This window comes from Delphinapterus leucas, chromosome 19, assembly GCF_059928025.1.
Source record: "Delphinapterus leucas isolate spDelLeu-1000000601 "Yukka" chromosome 19, BTC_Dleu_Yukka2, whole genome shotgun sequence".
Lineage (NCBI taxonomy): Eukaryota > Metazoa > Chordata > Mammalia > Artiodactyla > Monodontidae > Delphinapterus > Delphinapterus leucas.
In genome coordinates, this window is record NC_143147.1 from 59,824,019 (window position 1) to 59,847,669 (window position 23,651).

At 52.2% G+C, this 23,651-nt stretch overlaps 1 protein-coding gene across 1 annotated transcript; it reads right to left on the reverse strand.

Annotated features, from left to right (window-relative positions):
* Nucleotides 1–188: 188 nt before the first annotated feature.
* On the reverse strand, nt 189–23,219 carry GAA (alpha glucosidase). The gene is made up of 20 exons (XM_022589415.2): nt 23,054–23,219; nt 19,657–20,353; nt 18,512–18,657; nt 16,698–16,863; nt 16,518–16,614; nt 15,899–16,018; nt 15,700–15,818; nt 15,482–15,613; nt 14,467–14,577; nt 13,858–13,971; nt 13,676–13,760; nt 13,096–13,213; nt 12,598–12,731; nt 3,888–4,039; nt 3,576–3,724; nt 2,423–2,564; nt 1,875–2,018; nt 1,294–1,458; nt 834–986; nt 189–423 (listed from the first exon to the last, which is right to left on the reverse strand). The coding sequence occupies exons 2-20, from the start codon at nt 20,179–20,181 to the stop codon at nt 364–366; spliced, it is 2,832 nt and encodes a 943-aa protein (XP_022445123.1). The 5' UTR covers nt 20,182–20,353; nt 23,054–23,219; the 3' UTR covers nt 189–363.
* Between the last annotated feature and the right edge of the window lie 432 nt (nt 23,220–23,651).

The window sequence follows — 23,651 nt, forward strand, 5'->3', positions numbered from 1 at the left end:
CCCAAGGCAGGACCTTGGGGTGCAGGTACCACCCCATACCAAGCACCACCTCTGCGTCACAGGCAGGCAGTGGTGACTGACATTGCATGCGTCACAGTGACAGGCTACACCAAAGCAAATCTTCAGTAAACGGCACCCCTCAGGGCACTGACCCGACTGGGATCTGGACAGAAGACTCAGAAGAGCTGCTGGCCCAGAGGCTGGGGGGGCAGACTCACAAGCAGATCCGGGTGTTCAGGGATGTCAGTGACATGCGATTCGGGGTAAGTGCTCTGACCCAAGGCCCACATACCGCCGACGGAGGATGCAGGTGCTGGGCTGCCGGGAGGTCTGTAAAGGAGCAGCACACCACTGGGCCCCAGATTAAGACCAGCTGATGAGGAACTGCTCTCCCATCGTCAGCGAGACGGGGATGTCCAGGGTCTGGGGACAAGAAATAGGAAAATTTGTTTGGCAACAGAGGTGGGGCAGACAGCAGTCTGTGGACATGGGTGGACGGTGGACATGGGGGTCTGACCTAGCCCTGGGAGCGTCTCGCTCTGTTCCCTCTGAGCACTCTTGGCAGTGGCCGCCTTAATTTGCTTTGGAAATGAACTGCCCTTTAACCAGGGGCCAACAGTGTGGAGACAGGCAGGGAAAAGATGTGAAGTGCGAGGGGACTGAACCTTCCCACTCCTCCCCACAAGGATCAGTTCCTCTCCGCCCCTTGTAAGGCCTGAGTGTCCTCTCCCTTCTGGACAGGGAATCCCATGATGCCAGCTCAGTGGGCACCTCCCGCCCCCTCGCCCACCCTCAGGGACAGGCCTTCTGGCCTCAAATGTAGGCTCTCTTGCCTCCGTGTCAGGGCCATAGGTGAAGTTGGATACAGAAATGCCATTGCAGACGACTTGCTGGGGGGCTGTGGCCACCCCCAGGACGGTCACCTTCCTCAGCTGCAGGCCAGCCCCCTCACTGCTCACGTGCACCAGCTGGTTCACGATGGTGTTCTGGCCGAAGCAGAGAGACAGGACCAGAGGTGTGAGCAGATGGCCTGGGGCAGGAAGCCCCACCAGGGCAGGGCCTCTGGACAGCAGATGGGGAGGGCAGGTCGGCAGCACACCCCGTGCAAACCCTAGGACACTGGCGCAGTGCAGGGGACTCCAGCCAAGGCAGTTGGCCTACGGGCTCTTCTCCCCTTCAGTCTGCTTGACCCAGGGACAGGTGGCCATCCCAGGACCCCAGGCCAGCTCCCCTCACCAAGTCAGGATAATCACCCCAAGACAGCCTCCAGCCTAGGCGGATCCCAGAACTCACGTTCCTGGCCAGGAAGATGACCTGCGTGTACGCCCCACGGTCCAGCACTCCTAGGCTCTCCCCATCGTCCCAGAACAGCTCCCCTCGGGCCTCCCCACTCGCAGTCAGGGCCACGGCCAGGGCCATGGGCTTCTTGCGGGACTCTGTGGTTGTGAGGCCAGGGCCCTGGGAGGGGGTGGCCCACGTCACTGTCCCAAACCTGGTGGAGGCCTCCAGACCCAGGCGTGAGGAGCACTAGGCTGGGACAGTGCCGTGCTAGAAGAAACCAGGATCCGCAGGACAGCCCACGGCCGAGCGGCCTGGAGGCCCGTGGACACCTCAGAGGACGTGAGGCCCAGAGAGGTTTGCAGACTGACTGACAGACTGTTTTCTGAGAAAGGCCAATGAAGCAGACCTCTCCTTCACCAGGCCCGGGAGCAAGTGAGTGCAAGGATGTATCCTGTCCTTCCCCAGCCCAGTTCATCCTCAACCCTCAGAAGGATCATCTCTGCCTGGGGGCAGACCCCCAACTGAACAGAGGCATGTGGGGTCCCAGCAACCCCAGGGCTGGACAAATAGGATCAGGGGCCCGGCCCAAGTACCTGCATGGGGATGATGTGCCCGGCCCGGAGGTGGAGGTTGATGGTGTCCAGCGGGGCGGACAGTGTCACCCACTGCCCTTCGCTGTGGATGGCAGACGTGAGGGGTGCAGGAGGTGGGAGGCTGCCAAAGGCCTCCACTGGCACCTGGAGGGGGATGTCATGTCACAAAGGGTCCTGGGCATTGCCAAGCTCCTGTGCTGTTGGGAGCTGAGAGCAAAGATCTGGCCACATGGTGGGGACAGAGCATGAGAGGCCTGAGCCAGGACTCGGGTAGGGCAGGTCAGAGGACGCAAGAAGGGGCAGGAGTTTGGGAGCAGAACTGGAGTCCCAGCTCAGCTCGGTGGCAAGTCACCCACTCAGCCTCGGTTTCTCCATCTGGAAAATGGGTCCTGTAAGGCTCGCACAGGATGATGCTGATGGAGCACCCAGGTGAGGGCCCTCATGTAGCCAGGACTCCTTTTTCACTCTCTGGTCCACACGGATGGTGCTGGAGGGAAGACCCGCTCCATCTCCCCCGTCCTCCCAAGTTTCAGGGCCCCAGGACTCACCATCCGCAGGTCGTACCACGTGCTGCGGGGGAAGTAGCCAGTGACCTCAACCTTCCCGGCCTTGAGCACCGGGGTGATGAGCAGAGCCTCCCCCCACAGGAGCTGGCGGTCCACTGTCCAGGTGCGGGGATCCTCGGGGAACCTTCAAATAGGAGGGACGGGCAGGGGGGCCTGGTGACCTCTGAGGTCAGTGGGCTCAAGGGACCCATGGGGAGGCGTGGACAGGAGCCAGAGGACCTGGGTTACATGTGGCAGGGCCGGTTCTGGCCAGCTTAAGTCAAGGCAGGAGCCAAGAATAACCTCTCCCTGCTCGACTACTTGGGCATGACCTGTTCACATTCCCTGTTTGCAAGTTCTGTTCTTGCCCACATGTCTATCTGGCTCTTACTCCTGGTCTGAGTTTCTGTACATTAGGGACAGTGACTGTCATTTTATTGATAATGTTTTCTCCCATTCGATTGCCTTGACAATCTATGTTCAGAGCAGTTTTAATATTTTTCTGCTTATGTTCAAAGAAGTGTTACTTTTTTTTCCTAAATGAAACCTCCTTCCCTTTGCTTTTTTGCTTTTGATGCTTAGAAAGCCCTCTCCTGACAGGTCACAGAGAAGCATTCACTTCTGTTTTCCTGCAGCTTTCTACAGCTTAATTTTTGACATTTAACTACGTAATCATTTGGAACTTAGGTTTGTACAGATGAGTGGAAAATAAGTTGATTTTTGCAAATAGCTAACTAATTACCTTACTACTGGAGAATCCTTTAATCCTCTGATTCGAGGTGCCATTTTATGGTACGGTAACTTCTTAGATATACTAAGTCCTACTTGGGGGATATCTATTGGATTTCTTTAGTGGTCTTGTCCCCTTAAGCCCCAGGTGGATTCAATCATGATAGCCTTATAACTTGTTTTACCATCTGGGAGGCCTGGTCTGTACTCAGTGTTCATCCTGGGTTTTTCTGTTATCCAGTGCTCCCTGCCCTGAGCTGGAATCTAATGGGTGGGAACTGGGGGTTCAGGGGGACACCTCAGTGGGGAGTGCCCAGATTTTGCTGCAACCTCCTTCCTCTCTCAGTGCCCAGAACACCCCCTGCAGCAGGTTAGCTGCCCTGGGGTCAGTGGGCCGGAGGCCATCACTCCCAACCCAGGCACTCACTCCAAGAAGAGGGGCCGGGCCACGGTCTCGCCTCTGACGTGGGCCCCATGGAACAGCGTGTAGAGATAGGGCAGCAGCATGTAGCGCAGGGCAAAGGCCTTCCTCATGGCTTGCTGTGCCGTCTCGCTGAACCTGTACGGCTCCTGCGGCTGCAGTGGAGGGAGTGGAGGAAGCACCTGGGATCTAGGACCATGGACTCCGAGGTCCCCCCACCCCAGGAGACCCAGCACTTTGGGCCAGCCAGTGCTGGGCTCATTGGCACAGAAAGTGGCATTCCCCAGGGCACGGCATCCCCTGCCGCCCCCGCCCTACCAGGCTGTTCAGGCCATTGTGGTTCCGCATGAAGGGGTAGAAGGCCCCCAGCTGGGTCCAGCGCACACACAGCTCCTCCGAAGTGTTGCCCAGGAAGCCACAGATGTCGGCCCCCACCAGGGGCACCCCCAGCAGATTGAAGAGCAGGATTTCTGGAGGGCAGAGTCAGATGGGCCTCCAGCTGCTACAGTAGGAGCAGTCTAGGGCCAAGGAGCCTGACAGACATGTCTGTTGAACTGGCTGGAGGCAAGGATCCCTCCCAAAGCCCCTCCCACCCAGCCCCCACCTGATGGTCAGTACACCAATGGCCACTGCACCTTGCACTTGTGGTCAGCAGAATGACAAGCCGCATCTGCTCCCTAACTCGCAGGGTGGGCAGGGCAAACTAGACCCGTTAGGGCTGAACTGTATTTCCCTCCAAAGTAAGTTCTAGTCCTAACCCCTGGTTGCCATATTTGGAAAAAGGGTCCTTGAAGATGTAATCAGGTTGAGAAGAGGACATTAGGGTGGACCCTAATTCACCATGACTGGTGACCTTATCAGAAGAGGGAACCAGGTACAGGAAGCACAGAGGGTCCCAAACAAGATGAACCCAAACAGACCTACACCAAGACATAATTAAAATGGCAAAAGTGAAAGAGGATTCTAAAGGCAGCAAGAGAAAAACAAAGTTAATTACAAGGGAACCCCATAAGGCTATCAGCTGCTTTCTCTACAGAAAGGTTGCGGCCAGAAGGGAGAGGCAAGCTACATTCAAAGTCCTGCAAGGGAAAAACCTGCAACCTAGGATACTCTACCCAGCAAGGTTATCATCTAGAATAGAAGGAAAGATAAAGAATTTCTCAGACAAGCAAAAACTAACAGAATACAGCAATGCTAAACCTATCCTAAAAGAAATACTGCAAGGTCTTCCCTAAATAGAAAAGAAGCAAGAATCTATAGGAAAAAGAAAATCACAATTGGAAAGTAAATCACCTAAGCCAGTACAAAGATTAAAAACAAAAAAATCAAAAATATTTTTGTGAAAGCAATGATAACTACAATGAACAGCAAAGGGATAAACATGAAAATGTAAGAGGACATCAAAATCGTAATATGTGGGGGAGGGGAGTAATAAAATATAGATTTTTTTTTTCAGAATGTGTTTGAGCCTGTATGGCTACCAGTCTAAAGCAAGTAGATACAGTAACAGGTTAACATACTTGAAAAACAGGTTACCACAAATCAAAAACATAAAATTGATTCACAAAAACCAAAAGAACACAAGGAAAATACAAAAGAAAACCATCAAACCATAAAAGGAGAAACAAAAAAGAAGAAGAAATACAAAATCAAATGGAAAACAAGGTTTAAAATGGCAATAAACACATATCAATAATTACCTTCAATGTCAATGGACTAAATGCTCCAGTCAAAAGACACAGAGTGGCAGATTGGATAATAAAACAAGAGCCTACAAGGTGCTGCCTACAGGAGACCCACTTTAGGGCAAAGGACACACATAGCTTAAAAGTGAGAGGATGGAAAAAGATATTTCATGCAAATGGGAATGACAAGAAAGCGGGGGTAGCAATACTCGTATCAGACAAAACAGACTTTAAAACAAAGCCCATACAACATTTTCAGAGATCTTGTTTTCTCATCAGTGACCCAGGTGTAACCGACTCTTTCTCACGTTACAGGTCATTGAGGCTTAGTATTTTAAACTAAGATGGGAATATAAAAATACAGAATTCTGACCCATGCATGAAATTTGCTAGCTACTGTTTTCTACTGTAGCTATTAGCTGCCATTTCTTTAGACGCTGTGCTACTAAAATTTCCTAGATGACAGGGTTCTCATTCCTCTGCTAATAGGAATCTTTAGAAACTTAAGTGGCAGGGGTGTGCATGTGGGCTATTATTCGCTCAGAGTTGAAGATGAGAGGGGGATGGTGCCCTTGACTGTAGTGTGGTTACCTGAAGTAACCACAGGTAACCTTGGGCTGCACCATGCTAAAGGGCAATGGGATCTTTGATTGTCAAAGTGAACATTCAAAATGACTTTTATTAACAACAAAAAATGATTAAATATAATTCTGTATCTTCAAAAAAATAAAGGCCATAAAGAAAGATAAAGAAGCACACTATATAATGATAAAAGGATCAATATAAGAAGAGAATATTACACTCATTAACATATATGCACCCAGTATAGGCGCACCTAAATACATAAAACAAATACTAACAGACATAGAGAAATTGATGGGAATAAAAATAATAACACGAGGCTTTACCATCTCACTGACATCAATGGACAGATCTTCCAGACAGAAAATCAATATGACAACAGAGATCCTAAATGACACAATAAAACAGACTTAATATCTTCAGGACATTACATCCAAAAAAACCCCAGAATACACAGTCTTTTCAAGTACACATGGACTATTCTCGGGGATAGACTATATAAATACTAGGACATAAAACAAGCCTCAACAAATTTAAGAGGATAGAAATTATCTCAAACATCTTTTCTGACCACAACAGCATGAAACTGGAAATCAACCACAGAGAGAACAAATTACATGGAGACTAAACAACATGCTACTAAAAAAAACCAAAAAAACAAAAAACAAAAATAGGCAGAAGACCTAAATAGACATTTCTCCAAAGAAGATATACAGACTGCCAACAAACACATGAAAGAATGCTCAACATCATTAATCATTATAGAAATGCAAATCAAAACTACAATGAGATATCATCTCACACTGGTCAGAATGGCCATCATCAAAAAATCTAGAAACAATAAATGCTGGAGAGGGTGTGGAGAAAAGGGAACACTCTTGCACTGCTGGTGGGAATGTGAACTGGTACAGCCACTATGGAGAACAGTATGGAGGTTCCTTAAAAAACTACAAATAGAACTACCATATGACCCAGCAATCCCACTACTGGGCACATACCCTGAGAAAACCATAATTCAAAAAGAGTCATGTTCATTGCAGCTCTATTTACAATAGCCAGGAGATGGAAACAACCTAAGTGTCCATCATCAGATGAATGGATAAAGATGAATGGATGAATGGATAAAGATAAAGATAAAGATAAGATAAAGATAAAGATAAAGATGAATGAATGGATATATATATACAGTGGAATATTACTCAGCCATAAAAAGAAACGAAATTGAGCTATTTGTAATGAGGTGGATGGACCCAGAGTCTGTCATACAGAGTGAAGTAAGTCAGAAAGAGAAAGACAAATACCGTACGCTAATACATATATATGGAATTTAAGAAAAAAATGTCATGAAGAACCTAGGGGTAAGACAGGAATAAAGACACAGACCTACTAGGGAATGGACTTGAGGATATGGGGAGAGGGAAGGGTAAGCTGTGACAAAGCGAGAGAGTGGCATGGACGTATATACACTACCAAACGTAAAATAGATAGCTAGTGCGAAGCAGCCGCATAGCACAGGGAGATCAGCTCGGTGCTTTGTGACCACCTAGATGTGTGGGATAGGGAGGGTGGGAGGGAGGGAGATGCAAGAGGGAAGAGATATGGGAACATATGTGTATGTATAACTGATTCACTTTGTTATAAAGCAGAAACTAACAACAAAAAAATCCCAATGGGTCAATGATGAAAATCAAAGAGAAAATTTAAAAATACTTTGAAACAAATGATAATGGAAATACAGCCAAACAAAATCTGTGGGATTCGGCAAAAGCAGTCCTTATGGCGAAGTTCATGATGATACAGGCCTTCCTCAAAAAAAAAAAAAAAAAAAACAAGAAAAATCTCAAACAACCTAACCTACCACCTAAAAGAATTAGAAAAAGAAGAACAAACAAAACCTAAAGTTAGCAGAAGGAAGGAAATAATAAAGATCATAGAGGAAACAAATAAAATAGAGATTTTAAAAAAATAGAAAAAAAATCAATAAAACCAAGAGCTGGTTCTTTGAAAGGGTAAACAAAATTGACAACCCTCTGGCCAGGCTCACCAAGAAGAAAAGAGAGGACCCAAGTTAACAAAATAAGAAATGAAAGAGGAGAAATAACAACTGATACCACAGAAATATAAAAAACCATAAGAGAATACTATGAACTATTATATGCCAACAAACTGAACAACCTAGAAGAAATGGACAAGTTTCTAGATACATCCAGCCCACCAAAACTGAATCAAGAAGAAATAGATAATTTGAACAGACCAATCACTAGAAGTGATATAGAATCTGTAATTTAAAAAAACTCCCTGCAAACAAAAGCCCAAGGCTTCACTGGTGAATTCTACCAAACATACAAAGAAGAACTAATACTGATCCTTCTCAAACTCTTCCAAAAGACTGAAAAGGACGGAACACTCACAAAGTCATTCTATGAAGCCACCATCACCAAAACCAGACAGACACTACCAAAAAAAGAAAATTACAGGCCAAAATCTTTGATTAATATACAAAAATTCTCAACAAAATAAAAGCAAACTGAATCCAACAACACATAAAAAAAGATAATACACCATGATCAAGTTGGATTTGTCCCAGGGTCGCAAGGATGGTTCAGCATATGCAAATCAATGTGATACACCACATCAACAAAAGACAAAAACCACATGATCATTTCAATAGATGCAGAAAAAGCATTTGATAAAATTCAACATCCATTCACAATAAAAACTCTTACCAAAATGGGTACAGAGGGAACATATCTCAACATAATAAAAACCAACATAATACTCAATGGTGAAAAGCTGAAAGCCTTTCCACTAAAATCTGGAACAAGACAAGGATGCCCACTCTCACCATTTCTATTCAACATAGTATTGGCAATCCTAGCCACAGCAGTCAGGCAAGAAAAAGAAATAAAATGTATCCAAATTAGAAAAGGTAAAATTGTAATTATATGCAAATGACATTGATACTATATATATAGAAGACTCTGAAGACTCCACACAAAAACTACTAGAATTGATAAATAAAGCAAGGTAGCAGAATACAAGGTTAACATACAGAAATCTGTTATTTCTTTACACTAACAATGAAATAGCAGAAAGGGAGAGTAAAAAGACAATCCCTTTTAAAATCACATCAAAAAAAAAATACTTTGGGGAATTCCCTGGTGATCCGGTGCTTAGGACTTGGCGCTTTCACTGCTGTGGGCCTGGGTTCAGTCTCTGGTTGAGGAACTAAGATCCCACAAAGCCACACAGCACAGCCAAAAGGTAAAAAATAAAATACTTCAGAAGAAACCTGACCAAGGAGGTGAAAGACTTATATGCTGAGAACTACAAAACATTGATAAAGGACAATGAAGATGATTCAAAGAAATGAAAAGATATCCCATGCTCTTGGATTGGAAGAATTAATATTGTTAAAACGGCCATACTACCCAAAGCAATCTACAGATTTAATGCAATCCCTATCAAATTACTCATGACATTTTTCAAAGAACTAGAACAAATAATCCTAAAATTTATATGGAACCACAAAAGATCCAGAATTGCCAAAACAACCCTGAGGAAAAAGAACAAAACTGGAGGCACAACCTCCCAGACTTCAGACAATACTACAAAGCTACAGTAATCAAAACGGTGTGGTACTGGCACAAAACAGACATGGATTAATGGAACAGAACAGAGAGCCCAGCAACAAACCCACACACCTATGGTCAAGTAATCTTCAACAAAGGAGGCAAGAGTATACAATGGAGAAAAGACAGTCTGTTCAGTAAGTGTTGTTGGGAAAGCTGGACAGCTGCATGTAAATCAATGAAGTTAGAACACTCCCTCACACCACACACAAAAATAAGCTCAAGGGCTTCCCTGGTGGCACAGTGGTTGGGAGTCCACCTGCCGATGCAGGGGACGCGGGTTCAAGCCCCGGTCTGGGAAGATCCCGCATGCCGCAGAGTGGCTGGGCCTGTGAGCCATGGCTGCTGGGCCTGCGCATCTGGAGCCTGTGCTCCGCAGCAGGAGAGGCCACAACAGTGAGAGGCCCGCGTACCGCAAAAAAAAAAAAAAAAAAGCTCAAAATGGCCTAGAGACTTAAATATAAGACATGAGAGCACAAAACTCCTAGAAGAGAACATAGGCAAAACATTCTCTGACATAAATCATAGCAGTGTTTTCTTAGGTCAGTCTCCCAAGGCTATAGATATAAAAGCAAAAATAAACAAATGGGAGCTAATTAAACTTATAAGATTTTGGACAGCAAAGGAAACCATAAGCAAAATGAAAAGACAACCTATGGACTGGGAGAAAATATTTGCAAATGATGTGACTGACAAGGGCTTAATTTCTAAAATATGCAAACAGCTCATACAGCTCAACATCAAAAAAACAAACAACCCAGTCAAAAAATGGGCAGAAGACCTAAAAAGACATTTCTCTAAAGAAGATATACAGATGGCCAATAGGCACATGAAAAGATGCTCAACATCACTAATTAGTAGAGAAATGCAAAATCAAAACTACAATAAGGGACTTCGCTGGTGGCACAGTGGATAAAAATCTGCCTGCCAATTCAGGGGACACAGGTTCGATCCCTAGTCCGGGAAGATCCCACATGCCACGGAGCACCTAAGCCTGTGCGCCGCAACTACTGAAGCCTGCGTGCCACAACTACTGAAGCCTGTGTGCCTTGAGCCCATGCTCCACAAAAGAGTAGCCACTGCAAGTAGAAGCCCATGCACTGCAATGAAGAGTAGCCCCCGCTTGCCACTAGAGAAAGCATGCGAACAGCAACAAAGACCTAACACAGCCAAAAATAAATACAATTAAATCTTAAAAAACTACAATGAGGTATTACCTCACACCAGTCAGAATAGCTATCATTAAAAAGTCTACAAATAATAAATGTTGGAGAAGTTGCGGAGAAAATGGAACCCTCCTACACTGTTGGTGGGAATGTAAAATGGTGCAGCCATTATGGACAACAGTATGGAGGTTCCTTAAGAAACTAAAAATAGAGTTGCCCTGTGACCCACTCCTGGGCATATATCCGGACAAAACTATAATTCAAAAAGATACATGCACCCCAATGTTCATAGGAGCGCTATTCACAATAGCCAAGACATGGAAACAACCTAAATGTCCATTGACAGATGAATGGATAAAGATGTGGTACATATATACAATGGAATATTACTCAGCCATAAGAAACAATGAAAATAATGCCATTTGCAGCAACATGGATGGACCTAAAGATTATTATACTAAGTAAAGTTAGAGACAAATGCCATATGATATCAGGTATATGTGGAATCTAAAATATGATACAAATGAACTTATTTACGAAACAGAAACAGACTCACAGACATGGAAAACAAATTTATGGTTACCAAAGGGGAAAGGGGGTGGGGGAGGGATAAATCAGGAGCTTGGGATTAGCAGATACACACCACTATATATAAAATAGATAAACAATAAGGTCCTACTGTATAGCCCAGGGAACTATATTAAAAAAGAAAAGAGGAGGGAAAACACCATGTGAAGACAAGGACACAGGAAAAAGACCGAGAGATGACAAAGGCAGAGGTTAGAGTGACACAGCCTCAAACCAAGGAGGGCCAAGGACTGCTGGCAACCACCAAGAGCTGGAAGAAGCAAGGAGGGATTCTGTCTAGAGTCTCAGAGAGGGCAAGGCCTTGCCGACACCGTGATCAGACTTCCAGTCTGAGAATAAGTTTGTTGTTTTTAAATCACCTGGGGTGTGGTATGTCGTTACAGCAGAGGGTCAGTGAGTCCCCTGAGTTGCTGAAGGGTCAGACAGCTTCCAGAGCATCTGGGCCCCGTGCCGACCCCACCACCGCTGGGCAGGACTAGAGGCTGCTGGGCTACCCTCTCCTCGTCTCCTCGGGAGCCAGGACCCAGACTGGAAGCCAGTGGGCAGGATGGGGCGCAGCCTGGGGCTGTGAGCAGTGCTGGTCTGGGTCACAGCAGGTCCTGGGAGCTGCACAGCCTTATTTTAGCTTGGTAACAACAGCTCACACCAGAACTGAAACCCAAGAACTAGACAGGTGGACACAAAGCCCAGGAATCCGGCTCTGGGGTGGACTGGCCTGCATGTGCTCAGGCTCGACCCACCATGCTGGCCCCAGGGTGAAAACCAGAGCCGGTTGGCACCCGTGGGCAGAGCCAGCAGCCACTTTGTGAAGGAGGAATGGACTTCTCACCCGAGAGCTCAGCTCGGCAGGACATCCCTGTGGCCCGAGGCTCTGTAGATGCATCGCACATGGAAGCAAGCCTGCAACTATGAAAGCACCTCCAGGCCGGGGGTTTGGTGGAGGCTCTTTTCAGCTGTGACCTCTGGGGTCACCTCTATCCCCTTCCCCGGGGCTCCTGAGCCATCCCTGGGCCTAAGATCTGTCTGTAGCATCAGAGCTCTTGGAACAAAAATCAAAATTTTCTTTGCAGGGTGGAGCCAGGCACTGAGACAAGAGGGGTGGGGGCACCCTTTGGACTGAGCTCAGATGCTATTTCATGCAGCTCAGAATGTGGTCACCAGAAGGGACATTCTGATGTTAGCATGAATCTGAGATGGGGACATTGGAAGAGGGGCACCACAGGTGAGTCCAATGGCACATGAGTTGGCGACAGGCCCCATGCCACTGCAGCAGCATCTCTCTTGAGGACCCAGCTCTGGGCAAACACGCCCGGAGAAGGGCCCACCCTCCCCTCCTTGCACCCCTCCTTGCACCCCTCCTGACAGGTGTGCTCACCTGGCACAGAGTAGGAAAGCTGCTCCCAGCTGCTCCACACATCCCCTGTCCAGTGGCCGGCGTACTGGCCGTGGCCGGCAAAGGTGGAGCGAGAGATCACAAAGGGGCGTGTCCCCCGAGCCTTTACCAGAGCCCTGGGTGGAGCAGGGGCACAGAGAGCTGTGTTGAGCAGGGTCACCAGGAGCCCCACCACTGCCCACAAGAGTGCCTGGCAGTGCAGCAGGAAGGACAAGCTGGGAGCAAGGAGTTGGCTTGCTGAGGTCACCGCCACTGTCTGCCAGGCAGTCAGCCCTGCCACCTGACTTACCCTCGAAGATGCACATGTCACCGGGAGGACAAACTCAAGGGAGCCAGAGGCCCTGGTCAGCCCTGGCCTCCCTGTCTCGTCACCATGCCCTTCCTCTGAGGCACCAGGCATGGAGCTGGGGTGGGGGGCGGGGGTGGGATGTAGGGACGGCTAGGGCCTCCTCCTCTCCTTCCTGCACCCTGGCCCCTCACCTGTGGGAGGCGAAGGCTTCGGTCAGGCCGTACAGGTTGTGCAGGTCGTAGTGCGTGGACAGGAACTGGTGGCTGGAGGCGCAGATGGTGGCTGCCCGGAGGGTCCCGCCAACCACCCCTGGAGGAGAGGGGGCTGTTTCCTTGGAGCCTCCTCCCGGCAGGCTGGTGCCCCCCACATCTTGAGAGACCCCTTGGGACACAGGGTGCGTCCCTGTACAGTCTCCACTTCTCCAAGGACAGGACAAGGTGATGCCGCAGGCTGTGGTCTGCACACCCAGACTTCATGTCTGCCTGCTCCTAACCGTTTTTTTTCCCCTGTCCGACTGCCAAAGCCTGAAACACCCCCTCTGAAGGGTCTCGCCTCAGCTGCACATGCCCAGTCAGCATCACGTGGCTGGGGTCTCCCCACATGAACCTTACTCCCAGGGCACCCCTTGCCTTTCCCAGGCTGGCCGCTGCCCATCAGCTTCTCAGAAACCAGAGCTTTGAGTCTCCCAGACCAGAGAAGGAAATCCCTGATCTGAGCCGTTAAATCCCCAGCCGACTAGTGCTGGGGGGCCGGCAGGTGGAGGCAGCTCACCTGGCACGTAGGGCGGGTTCTCCAGGTTGCTGTTGGGGCAGCCATCCACTGAGCCCCCCACAAAATTGGATGGCTCGTTCATGTCCTGCAAGAGAGGCCCTGGGGGTGGGTGCCCTGCCTGGTGCAGAGGGTGGGGCCGGTCCCTGAGGCCACCGGACGCCCAAGGGTGGGGCCACACTCACGATCCACATGCCGTCAAAGGGCACCTGGGCGTGGAACTCGGCCACCATGTCCTGCCACCAGTCAAGGGCCTCGGGGTTGGTGAAGTCAGGGAAGGCGGTGAGTCCGGGCCACACCTGGACGAAAGGCCAGAGGGGAGACAGGGCCCCGCCCCTGTCTGTCCTGACTGCAGGCAGAGCCGTAGCCTCACTCATCTAACCCAGGGATGGGTGGACTGCAAGGGGAGGAGCACGGGGAGAGGCCCCAGAATCTGCACTGCTGGGAGCCTTGCCAGCCTCCCCCTCAGGCTCGACTCCCTTCCTCCTGGCTCTGGGCCTGCCCTGGACCGGAAGGTCAGGAGTCTACTGGGTGCCCCGCCCACCGGGAAGGCCTGGGAACCATCAGGAAGCCCCTGGGGGCCCAGAGGATGTGGAGGACCCCAAGGCCTCCGCAACCATCTGTGGAGCTTGTTTCTGAGCTGCCCACAAACAAGGGCCCCTGACAAAAGGATTCAGGGTGGTCTTCCTTGTCAGGGGCCACTGTCACCCCCAGCTGTCACTGCCGCCCCCCCTGCAGCCCCACTGCCCAGGGACCCCTGCTTTCTCCCCCTCGCCCCCCAGGCCCTGCTGTACCTGCCCAATCAGCGGCTGCCCAGTCTCATTGGTGATGAAGACCCCCCGCCTCAGACCCTCGTCGTAGGGTCGATAGGTCCCGGCAGGGCTGGTGCTGCTGATGGCAGGATCCTGGGGAGAGAAACCAGTCAGAATGAGAGAGAAATGCCCAAAGCCTCGGCACCCATCGCTGGGAAAACGGGAAAATGCTCTCGATAAACGTTAACGAGGCACAGGTGGATGTGCCCCGGATGCGCCAACACGCTGCGTGTGCGTGGACGTGCACGTGACCCCGCCCCCATTGCCAAAAAGGGCGCACCTGGATGCAGGCGTTACTTTTGCTTTAAGGGCCCAGAGTTTCACAAACGTTCTACAGGGAGCGTTTATTTCATTTTGAATAAAAAAAGAAAAGGTCTGTGTCTGCCCTCCCCGCTCCCTGCTCTGAGTGGACCTGGATGCTGCTGCCTTCAGAGGGGCTGCAGGGATGGAAATGACCATCAGCCCAATTCCAAATGGATTTCCTCTCCTGAGGGGTATCCGTGGGGGCGACCATTTGGTTGTCTTGGCTCCCCCTCCCCTCCTCTGGCCCCCCAGCTGTATCAGACCCTGAATCACACCCCTCTGGCTGCAGGGACTGGCCCAGGGAAGTGTTGTCTGTCTGCTGAGCCACTCAGATCCTGCCCTCCTTCCCACAAGCTGACTGCAGGGAGGCAGGGCCAGGAGTCTCACGGGGCTTCTGGGGTTCCAGCCGCCCTGGCACACAGCTCCACCCGGCCCTTGCTTTAAGCTGTTCAAGTAACCTACAGCCGTAAGGATCCTGAGCCACAGACAGACGTCTCCAGGGACATGACTGGATAGCAGGAGTCAAGTCTATAAACCTGATATTCCCTCGATATCAAAGACCCTCAGAAACATTCTCAGTGACCATGGCCACCATGAGGATGATGCCACTGAAAGTTGGAGCCACCAGACACTGGGCCCCTCTCCTTCCAAAAGAGCCTGCTTCCTGTGGCACAAGAGGGGAGGGGGCACTCACAACAATCATGATGTACCGCCGGCCACTTTGGTGGAGCTCCTGCACCATGGCCGGGAAGTCCCCAAAGCCGTCCTTGTTGAAAGTGAAGTCCCGCCTGGCATCCATGTAGTCCAGGTCATTCCACTGGACGTCCTGCAGCCACAGCACAGGGTGGTCAGGACCCAGGCTCGTTGCCCCCGCCCCACCCTGGGGGCCCCAGGCCCCTCCCCGGCACTCACCAGAGGGAAGTGTGCCCTGGTCATGTTCTCCACAACCTGGCGGGTGATGGCGGTGGAGGAGTAGCCCCAGCGGCACAGGTGGAAGCCCAGGCCCCAGTACGGTGGCATGAACGGGTAGCCTGGGAGCCAAGGCGACCGTGAGCGGGCAGGAGGGGTTGAGGAGGGAGGGGCCGGGGGCCAGGGCCAGGGAGAGGCCTACCCACGATGTCCAGGTACTGCCGCACCACGCTCTTGGGCTCCGGGCCCAGGAAGATGTACACATCCAGGATCCCGCCTGTCGACCTCCAGCTGAGGGCTGGGCTGGGCTGCAGGACCACATCTGGGGGAAGCAGCCCTGGGGCTCAGAGACAAATACTCACCCCCCTTGCACAGGGCCTTCGGCACTGCACCAATGGGCCAAACCACCGCTGGAGAGGTGGGGTCCTCCCACAGGGAGCTTGGGGGCCCTGGGACAGTCACTCTGAGCCCAGCTTGCTGAGATCCTTGGAGCAGGACAGGAAGACGCTGAGCAGCTGGGCCTGGGGCCCCTTTTTTTGGCCTCAGCTCCACCCTGCCCAGGTCAGAGGTCCCAGAGCCCACCTTAGAGGCACTGAAGGACAGAGCTGGCAGAGGCCACAGCCCAATGGTCATTTCTCGGAATAGTGTACGAGACCCGACCCCCTGCCTCCTCCTCTACCTCCAGCCTGTCAGATAGGTGCAGAGAGCCCCAGCCCCCTCTACAAAGGAGGGGGTGTGGCTGCACCAGGGAAACCCTGGCCGGCAGCTCAGAAGCAGAACTGGCTGGGGGATGTGGAGGGCCCCAGTACCCCCTTGCTTACCCATGGCATTGCTGTTCAGCAGGAAGACCCCGTGAGCTAAACCGCCATCCTCCAGGCCCAGGTAGAAAGGGTGAGAGCCATATAGGTTCACGTCGGGCTGGGACATGGCAGACACCCTGCTTTACGTCCTGGCCCATGAAGTCCCTCCGATCGCACACCCCTCCCTGGCCGCCCCTTTACCGTAGGGGCGACGTCCCTGTTCCAGAGAGTGACCTTGGTCCAGTTGGTGCTGAGCATCAGGGGCCCGAGGTGTTCGGCGAGGCCCGTGATGTGCTGGGACGGCAGGGAGGTGGACAGCTGCAGAAACTGGTCGGCGAAAAACAGGGGGGCCACTGTGGTGTTCAGCCTGCCAGGAAGAGACCAGGTGGCCTCGCACAAGAAACCAATGGCCCCACGAGCCCTGACCACAAGCAAGTGCTGGGCAAGGGCTGCCCAAAACCCTTCCAGTCCTGGGAGTCATGGCCCTGAGCACCTCCCAGGAGGGCCAAACTGCTCCCAGACATCGTGGAGCTGCCCAGCCAGGGGAAGTTAGGGTGCCCCAAGGTTCCATGGGATCAAGAGGAAGGCAAAAACCACATACAGGGTCCCTCTCTGCATGGCAGACGCATCACGGCTAATTTCATGGGACAGGTTCCTGCTGCACCCCACCAGCCCCTGTGTTAAGACTTTGCTCACCTGCCTATGGGTGTCTGTGCGTGTTCAAGACCAAGATCTGATAAAATGCTTAAAAAACTTCTCTCCAAACTCCGCTTGCAGGTCAGCTTCTCAGAGAGGCCCCCCAGCTGCAGAGCCAGCCCACACCCTGCATCTGCACAGCCCATTTCTACCTCCCTCTGCTATGTCAGTCCTGGGAGCAGGTCCACAACACCCGGACACAAAATGAACAGGCCACAAAAGAAAGAAATGCACTTTACAAGGCAAGTGCTCTGAAGGTTTGGGCAAGTCCAAGTTCCCTCCTTCTGAGCGTGTAGCAGAGTTCGGTGCAGAGCACACATATTCGTGTAGGACTATGTGGGCAAAGTGCATGGGATGCGTCCTGGGAAAGGTGCTTGCACAGCCCAGCGTCAGGGCCAGCGGGCAGCCGCGGCAAAACTGCTGGGGGTACGGGGGGGGGCGCTTCAGGGCCAGAGCGACACCGGACACTTGGACTCACAGCCACAGCGTTTGAGTCTAAAAGATGCTTCGGTGCATCTAATACCTGGGGGGTGGGCTGGGGGGAGGTGAGGGCGAGACCAAGCAACACCCTTATCCTCTCCACAAATACCCCTGAGCTCTGCTGTGGGTCAGAACTGCTCTAGGAGCTGGCGGTTCAGGAGGGAACAGGAAAGGCTCCTGCCTCAGGCAGATGGCAGCCATGGTCCAAGCAAAGGTAAGGTCCCGTGGGGGCACACAAACCCCGGAGGGACATGGAGCAGAGTGGCCGACAGCACGGACGCTTGGGCTGGGCTCCGTCACCTGCCAGCAAGCACCTGGCCTCTCTATGTCTGTCTCCCCATCTGTAAAGTGGGGATAATAACAGCACCTACGTCCCAGTTGTTATGAGGATTGGACGAGTTAATCACTGCAATGCCTGATATACTGATGTGTAGTATGTGATAAATAAACAAGAATAAAGCAGGCTTGGGGGTGCTGCCTGGAGTGGGGTTGCCACTTTAGACTGGACCAGGGTTTCTCAGCTGAGGCACTACTGACACTTGGGCCGATCGCTCCGTGTTCTGGGCCGGCCTGTGCATTGTAGGGTGTTTAGCAGTATCCCTGCACCCTAACGCCCAGTGGTGACAACCAAAAATGTCTCCAGCTGTTGCCAAATGTCCCTTCTGAGGACGGGCCTTTGAGGGCTCAGGGTGGAGGGAGCAGTAAGCACCAGGGCTCTGCGGGGCAAGGAACAGCCAGGAGGCCAGAGCAGGAGGGTGGACCACAAGAGGGTCAGGGACGATGCCCTACAGCTCCCTAACCCTCCCAGCAGATAATGGGCACAGAAACTGGGCACTCACAGCACCCGTCCATCCAGCTTCCGCCGCATGATCACCCCGAAGGGCTCCTCTGAGAACTCCACGCTGTAGAGCGTGGACGGCGCCTGGCTGCGGACACGTGGGGTCTCCAAGGGCACCTCATAGCGCTGGTTGGTGGGATCTTTGATCTAGAGGACGAGAGCGGTGTCATGAGGCCCTTGGTGGCTGGCTGCCCCTGCATACCTGTCCACTCCATCCTTCACCTTCCAGAGAAGCGAGGCGTCAGTTCAAGTCTCAGGGTGGCCGCACACAGCGTGGGCGTGTGGACAGATTGGTCCACATACCTAAGCCTGTTTCCTCGTCTATAGAGCCAGGAGAGCACCTCCTGTGGGGTGTGCCAGGTAAGACACAGGAAATCTGGATTTCAGATAAACAATTTTTTTAGTATAAATACATCTCAGATATTGCACGGGACATGCTTACACTAAAAAAAAAGACTAATTCCTGGGTTATCTGAAATTCATATTTGTATTATTATTTGCTGAATCTGGCAACGTTTTTCCACCTGGCATATCTAGTCACAGGGTGAACGAGAAAACATAATTAGAACACCCAGCCCTTGTCTGGTACATAGTCATCACTCAGTAATCCACGGCTGTCATCAGTTACTTTGTGAAAATAACAGGGCCGTACTGAATTATGTGCTTCAGGCTCTCTCACCTTTGTGTCTGCACATTCATTCAGTTGACAACTTTTTACTGAGCACCTGCTATGTGCCAGGCACTGTTCCAGGGGCTGGGAAGCAGCAGGGAATAAACCAGACAAGAGGCCCTGCCCTCAGTGGCTGGGATCCCACTGCCCACTGCCTGGAACAGCCCCCCTTCCTCCCTCTCCACCTTTCCCCTTCCTGACTCCTACTTTATGTCCCAGCTGGGATGTCACTTCCTGGGGGCGACCTAACCTCCCACCACCTTGCCCTGAGCCCTGTCCCCTAGAACACGTTGTAGAACCTCCTAGTGACTGTCTTAGCGGTCCACTGTTCCCTGAGCGTAGGCACTGTGTCTGCTCACACCCAGACTCCAGGTGAGGGCATAATACACGTCTGTGCACAAACAAACACCCCGTAGAGTCTGTCTTTATCCACTGTCCACACACTCTCTGCCCCTGCCCAGCCCCTGCCCGCCCACCGTGAAGTGGAGCCGGCTCTCAGTCTCCACCAGCACGTCCAGCCGCAAGGTCATGATGTCCTTGGGGAAGAAGGTCGGGGTGGCACGGATCAGGGTGGCCGTGTAGCCCGTCTTGGTGGTGGTCAGGTTCTCCAGCCTGTAACTGGGATAGTTGGGAGGGAAGAAGCACCAGGGCTGCCCCATCTGGGTGCCCGGAGGCCACCTTGCAGGTATGTAGCAGCAGCCCCGGGCCTCACACTGCTCCTGGGTGATGGCCTTGTCTGGGGCGCAGTCGAAGCGGCCGTCGGGGGGCAGGTTGCACTGTGTGGGTGCTTCCCTGGGACTGCCGTGGCGCCCTGGGACAGGCTGGGGCCCTTGGCCGCTGGCTCTGGGCTGGCGAGCTGGGTAAATCTCCTCTTGGGAGAAGCTGTGCAGCTCTTGGGGGACCACGTCGAAGTCATGAAGCAGGATGTGCCCCAGGATGGCCAAGGAGACTAGGGCGCAGACCCCCAGCAAGGGGCAGGAACAGGGTGGCCACCTCATCATGTGTGGGCAGCGGGCCCAGGAGGCCTGCAGACAGAAGAACCAGGCTCAAAGGGATGCAGCAGGGAGTGGCCGGGGCCTCAGGAGACTCTCAAAGCAGCTTCCAGACAGGAACTTGTGGCCGCCCAGCAGCGCACAGGCTAGAAGTGAGGTCTGGTGAGGAAGCAGGGCAGACCTGGGGGAGGGAGGAAAAAGGAAAAGGAGAGAAAAGTCCCAAACAGGGAGTTGCAGAATCCTGTGCATTGTGAAGTCTTCTAATATGTTACAAATAAACGCATCTAGAATGTCTGTAAAAATAACTTAAACACACAAAGACCCACGTGATAGATCAAGTGGAACAAACAAGTTCCCACAGTAGATAAGTCCCGCTCCCGTATGAAGACTGGCCGAAGTGAGTCTTGGCCAGTGGGGTGGAAGTGTTCCCTCCTTCCGTCCCTCTTGGGCTGACCAGGACGTGGATACAGCCTGTGAGGGGTCTTGGGCACTGCAGCCCAGGTCAACACTCAGGGACAGCCAAGCACAGAAGAAAAAGCCTGGCCCCCAGGACTGGGCAGGCGGAGCCCCTCCCCGCCCCTGCAGTCAGGCTCGTGTGGGGTCTGGTTCTGGGTCTCTGTCACAGCAGCTGCACTGGAGCCTCACTCTGGTTACTTTGGTACTAAGACTGTTCTTACCTGTGTCTTGATTATCTGTATGTTCTAAATATTTTATAGGGAACATTGCTGGTCCAGCTCCTCCAAGGAGCAGCAGACACTGATATGGGACTAAATATGCAAGGGTTTTATTAGGGGGGTCCTTTTTATCTGTCTGAGAGAAACTGGGGAGGTTGCCAGAGAGGGTTGAGAGCACCAACACACCCGTGCAGGTCTGACCCCATGGGAGGGCGGTGTGGATTCAAGAGCCCCAGACTGCCATGTAGGTTAGGGAAGCTTGGGCAAGGCCATAGGGTTGGGGTTCCTTGAGCCAAAGTTGGCCATTAGAGGGGTCCAGGTCTCCCAGAAGCGGCCTGCCCTAGCATTAAGGGCCGGGAGGCAGCCCCTCGCAGGAGATGCAGCGATGATTTCAGAGCACGGCGGCTGAGCCTCTGTCAGTGAAGCTCCCTGTGGTGGGAGGCCTGTGAGCTGCATTCTCATGGCCTCCAGAAACATGCAGGTGTTGGGGAAAAGTCACACGCCAGGCAGAAGTGCGCCCAGGTCACTGACAGAGTCCAAGCCTGTCACAGACACAGACCGGTCACCTGGAACATTCTGGCCACCGTGGGTCACCAGTACGTTAGATGCAAGAGTGAACTGTTTTCATTGACAACACTCATGACACCAAAAGCGTGGAGCTTTTTCTCACCGACCAATTCTCCCATCCTCTGGACACCAGCCGGGCGTCCAGCAATTCAATTCAATTCTGACACGAACTCCCAGAGTTAGCGCAGACCCCACAGGTTGTGGGCTCAGTCCCACAAGACGTCCCCCACTTCTGACACTAACCACAAGTCCCAGGTTGTCACTGGCTCTTCTGACCAAGCCACTGTCAATTCCGGGGTTCACACAGCACCCCTCACCTCCTCAGGTTCAACAACTGGCTAGAACAACCCACAGAACTCACTTACTGTTACCTGTTTATTATAAAGGATACAACTCAGGAACAACCAGAGGGCAAGGTATGGGGAAGGGGTGCTGAGCTTCTATGCCCTCTCTGGGCTGGCCACCCTCTGAGCACCAAAATGTGTTCACAAGCTTGGAAGCTCTCCGAACCCCAACTAGTTTAGGATTTCATTATGTAGGGCATGAATGATGAAATCACTGAGTGCTGGTGACTAACTTAATCACCAGCCCCCTCTCTTAATCAAGAGCTTCCTGCCCAGAGGAAGCCCAGGAGAAAGTTCCCACCCTCGAATCCTGCCTTGGTCCTTCTGGGGACTAGCCCGCATTGTGAAGCTATCTACAAGCGCCCAGTCATCTCACTAGCATATAAAAGACACTCTTACCACCCCCAAGATTCCAGGGTTTTTAGAAGTTGTGTGCCAGGAACTGGAGACAAAGACTAATATCTCTTTTTTTATACCACAGAGTGTCCCAGCTTCACCTGACCCTGCCAGACACATTTGTGATCATAATGACTCAGAAACTAAGGAACTCAGAGTGGAGTCCAGGGGTCCTCACTTGGGAGCTCTTGGGCAATGACCTCAGCCCTTCCCACCCAGACTTCAGAAGCTGCAGAGGTGTCCAGAAGCACGGCCAGGGCAGCACACCATGCCCTTCCCTGCTTCCAGTTTACAGACAGGGAAGAGAGCCTAGAAAGGGGAAGAGATCCTAAAATGGGGAAGAGCCACACTCACAGCGCTTGACAATTTAGAGAGAAAACGGGGAAGAACTGAAGGTCAGTAGATCAAGTGGCACTGCTGACCCAGTGGGCCGGTCACCCCGCCTTCAGGTAAGTGTCTCGGAACTGCTGCTTCCCCAGGCCACGGTGGTGGTGTAGACAAGCTGGGTTCAAAGCCCAGCTCCACCACCGGCAGAGGGAAGTAAAGGGTTCTCAACCTCCTGTGCCTCAGCTTCCTCCCTGTGAACGGGGTCAAGCGCAGCCTTCCTCGCCCAGCTCGGGGGCAGTGAGTGGGAACCGTGGAGTTTCCGGGGTCCCCCATGTTACTGGGGTCACTGTCGTTACTGCTGCCTCCTGCCGCGCGCAGCCCTGGCACGGTGTGCTCAACTTCTCCAGTAGGAAAGCACTGACCAATCCCTCTATCGATCGACCCCTCCCATTTCGGGCGTCACGACTGCCCGCACCCGCCAAGCCTCCACTCTGTGGGGTTGCCGCGGACCTCCCCTGCCCCGCCGTTCGCTGGGACCACTGCAGCCCGGGTCCAGCAGTCAGGTCGGCTCACCTCCGCGCACGCACGCCCGGCCCGTAGCAGCAACTTCAGGATCCAGCGCGCACCAGAGCAGCGGCGGCGGGTCACGTGACAGCCCCCTGCGCAGGCGCCCTTAGTGAGTGCTCGCCTCAGGGATGCGCCCTCTGGTGGCGGGGCGCTTGGTGGCGTCCTCGCCCTCCTTGGGCCTCGGCGTCCCCGGAACGTGGGAGGGGCTCAGGGGGCGCGCACCTTGCAGGGGAGAGCTCTGGGGGAGAGGCGGGGCCTCGTCTTTCGGGGTCGCAGAGGGCGCTACGCCCCCGCATGAGCGAACCCTCAGCATCCTGGAGCCCGCCAGGCCGCCCGCCGAGGCACGGCTGTGCGAATCTAGCACCCAGACGACAAAATAGCGAAAATTTGAAAGCAACTTAAAGTTCTTCTGAAAAGGAAAACATTGTCATAACCCATAAAATCGACTGTCATGAAAATGTTCAATGACAAGGAACTTTTCGTACACAAAGTCTCATGTTAAGGCGAGCAAGCTTAAAAAAAAAAAAGAGGCAAGCTTGTACAGCAAGAAACTAACACAACATCGTAAGGCAATCATACTCCAATAAAAATTAAAAGGAAGAAA

Excerpts from the sequence above, each read along its gene's own strand:
- GAA (XM_022589415.2), bottom strand. The coding sequence starts at position 20,181 with ATGATGAGGTGGCCACCCTGTTCCTGCCCCTTGCTGGGGGTCTGCGCC. Across the intron at positions 16,615-16,697 it reads ACAGGGACGTCGCCCCTACG|CCCGACGTGAACCTATATGG; the intron begins GTAAAGGGGCGG and ends GCCATGTCCCAG. Across the intron at positions 987-1,293 it reads TCATCTTCCTGGCCAGGAAC|AACACCATCGTGAACCAGCT; the intron begins GTGAGTTCTGGG and ends TGCTTCGGCCAG.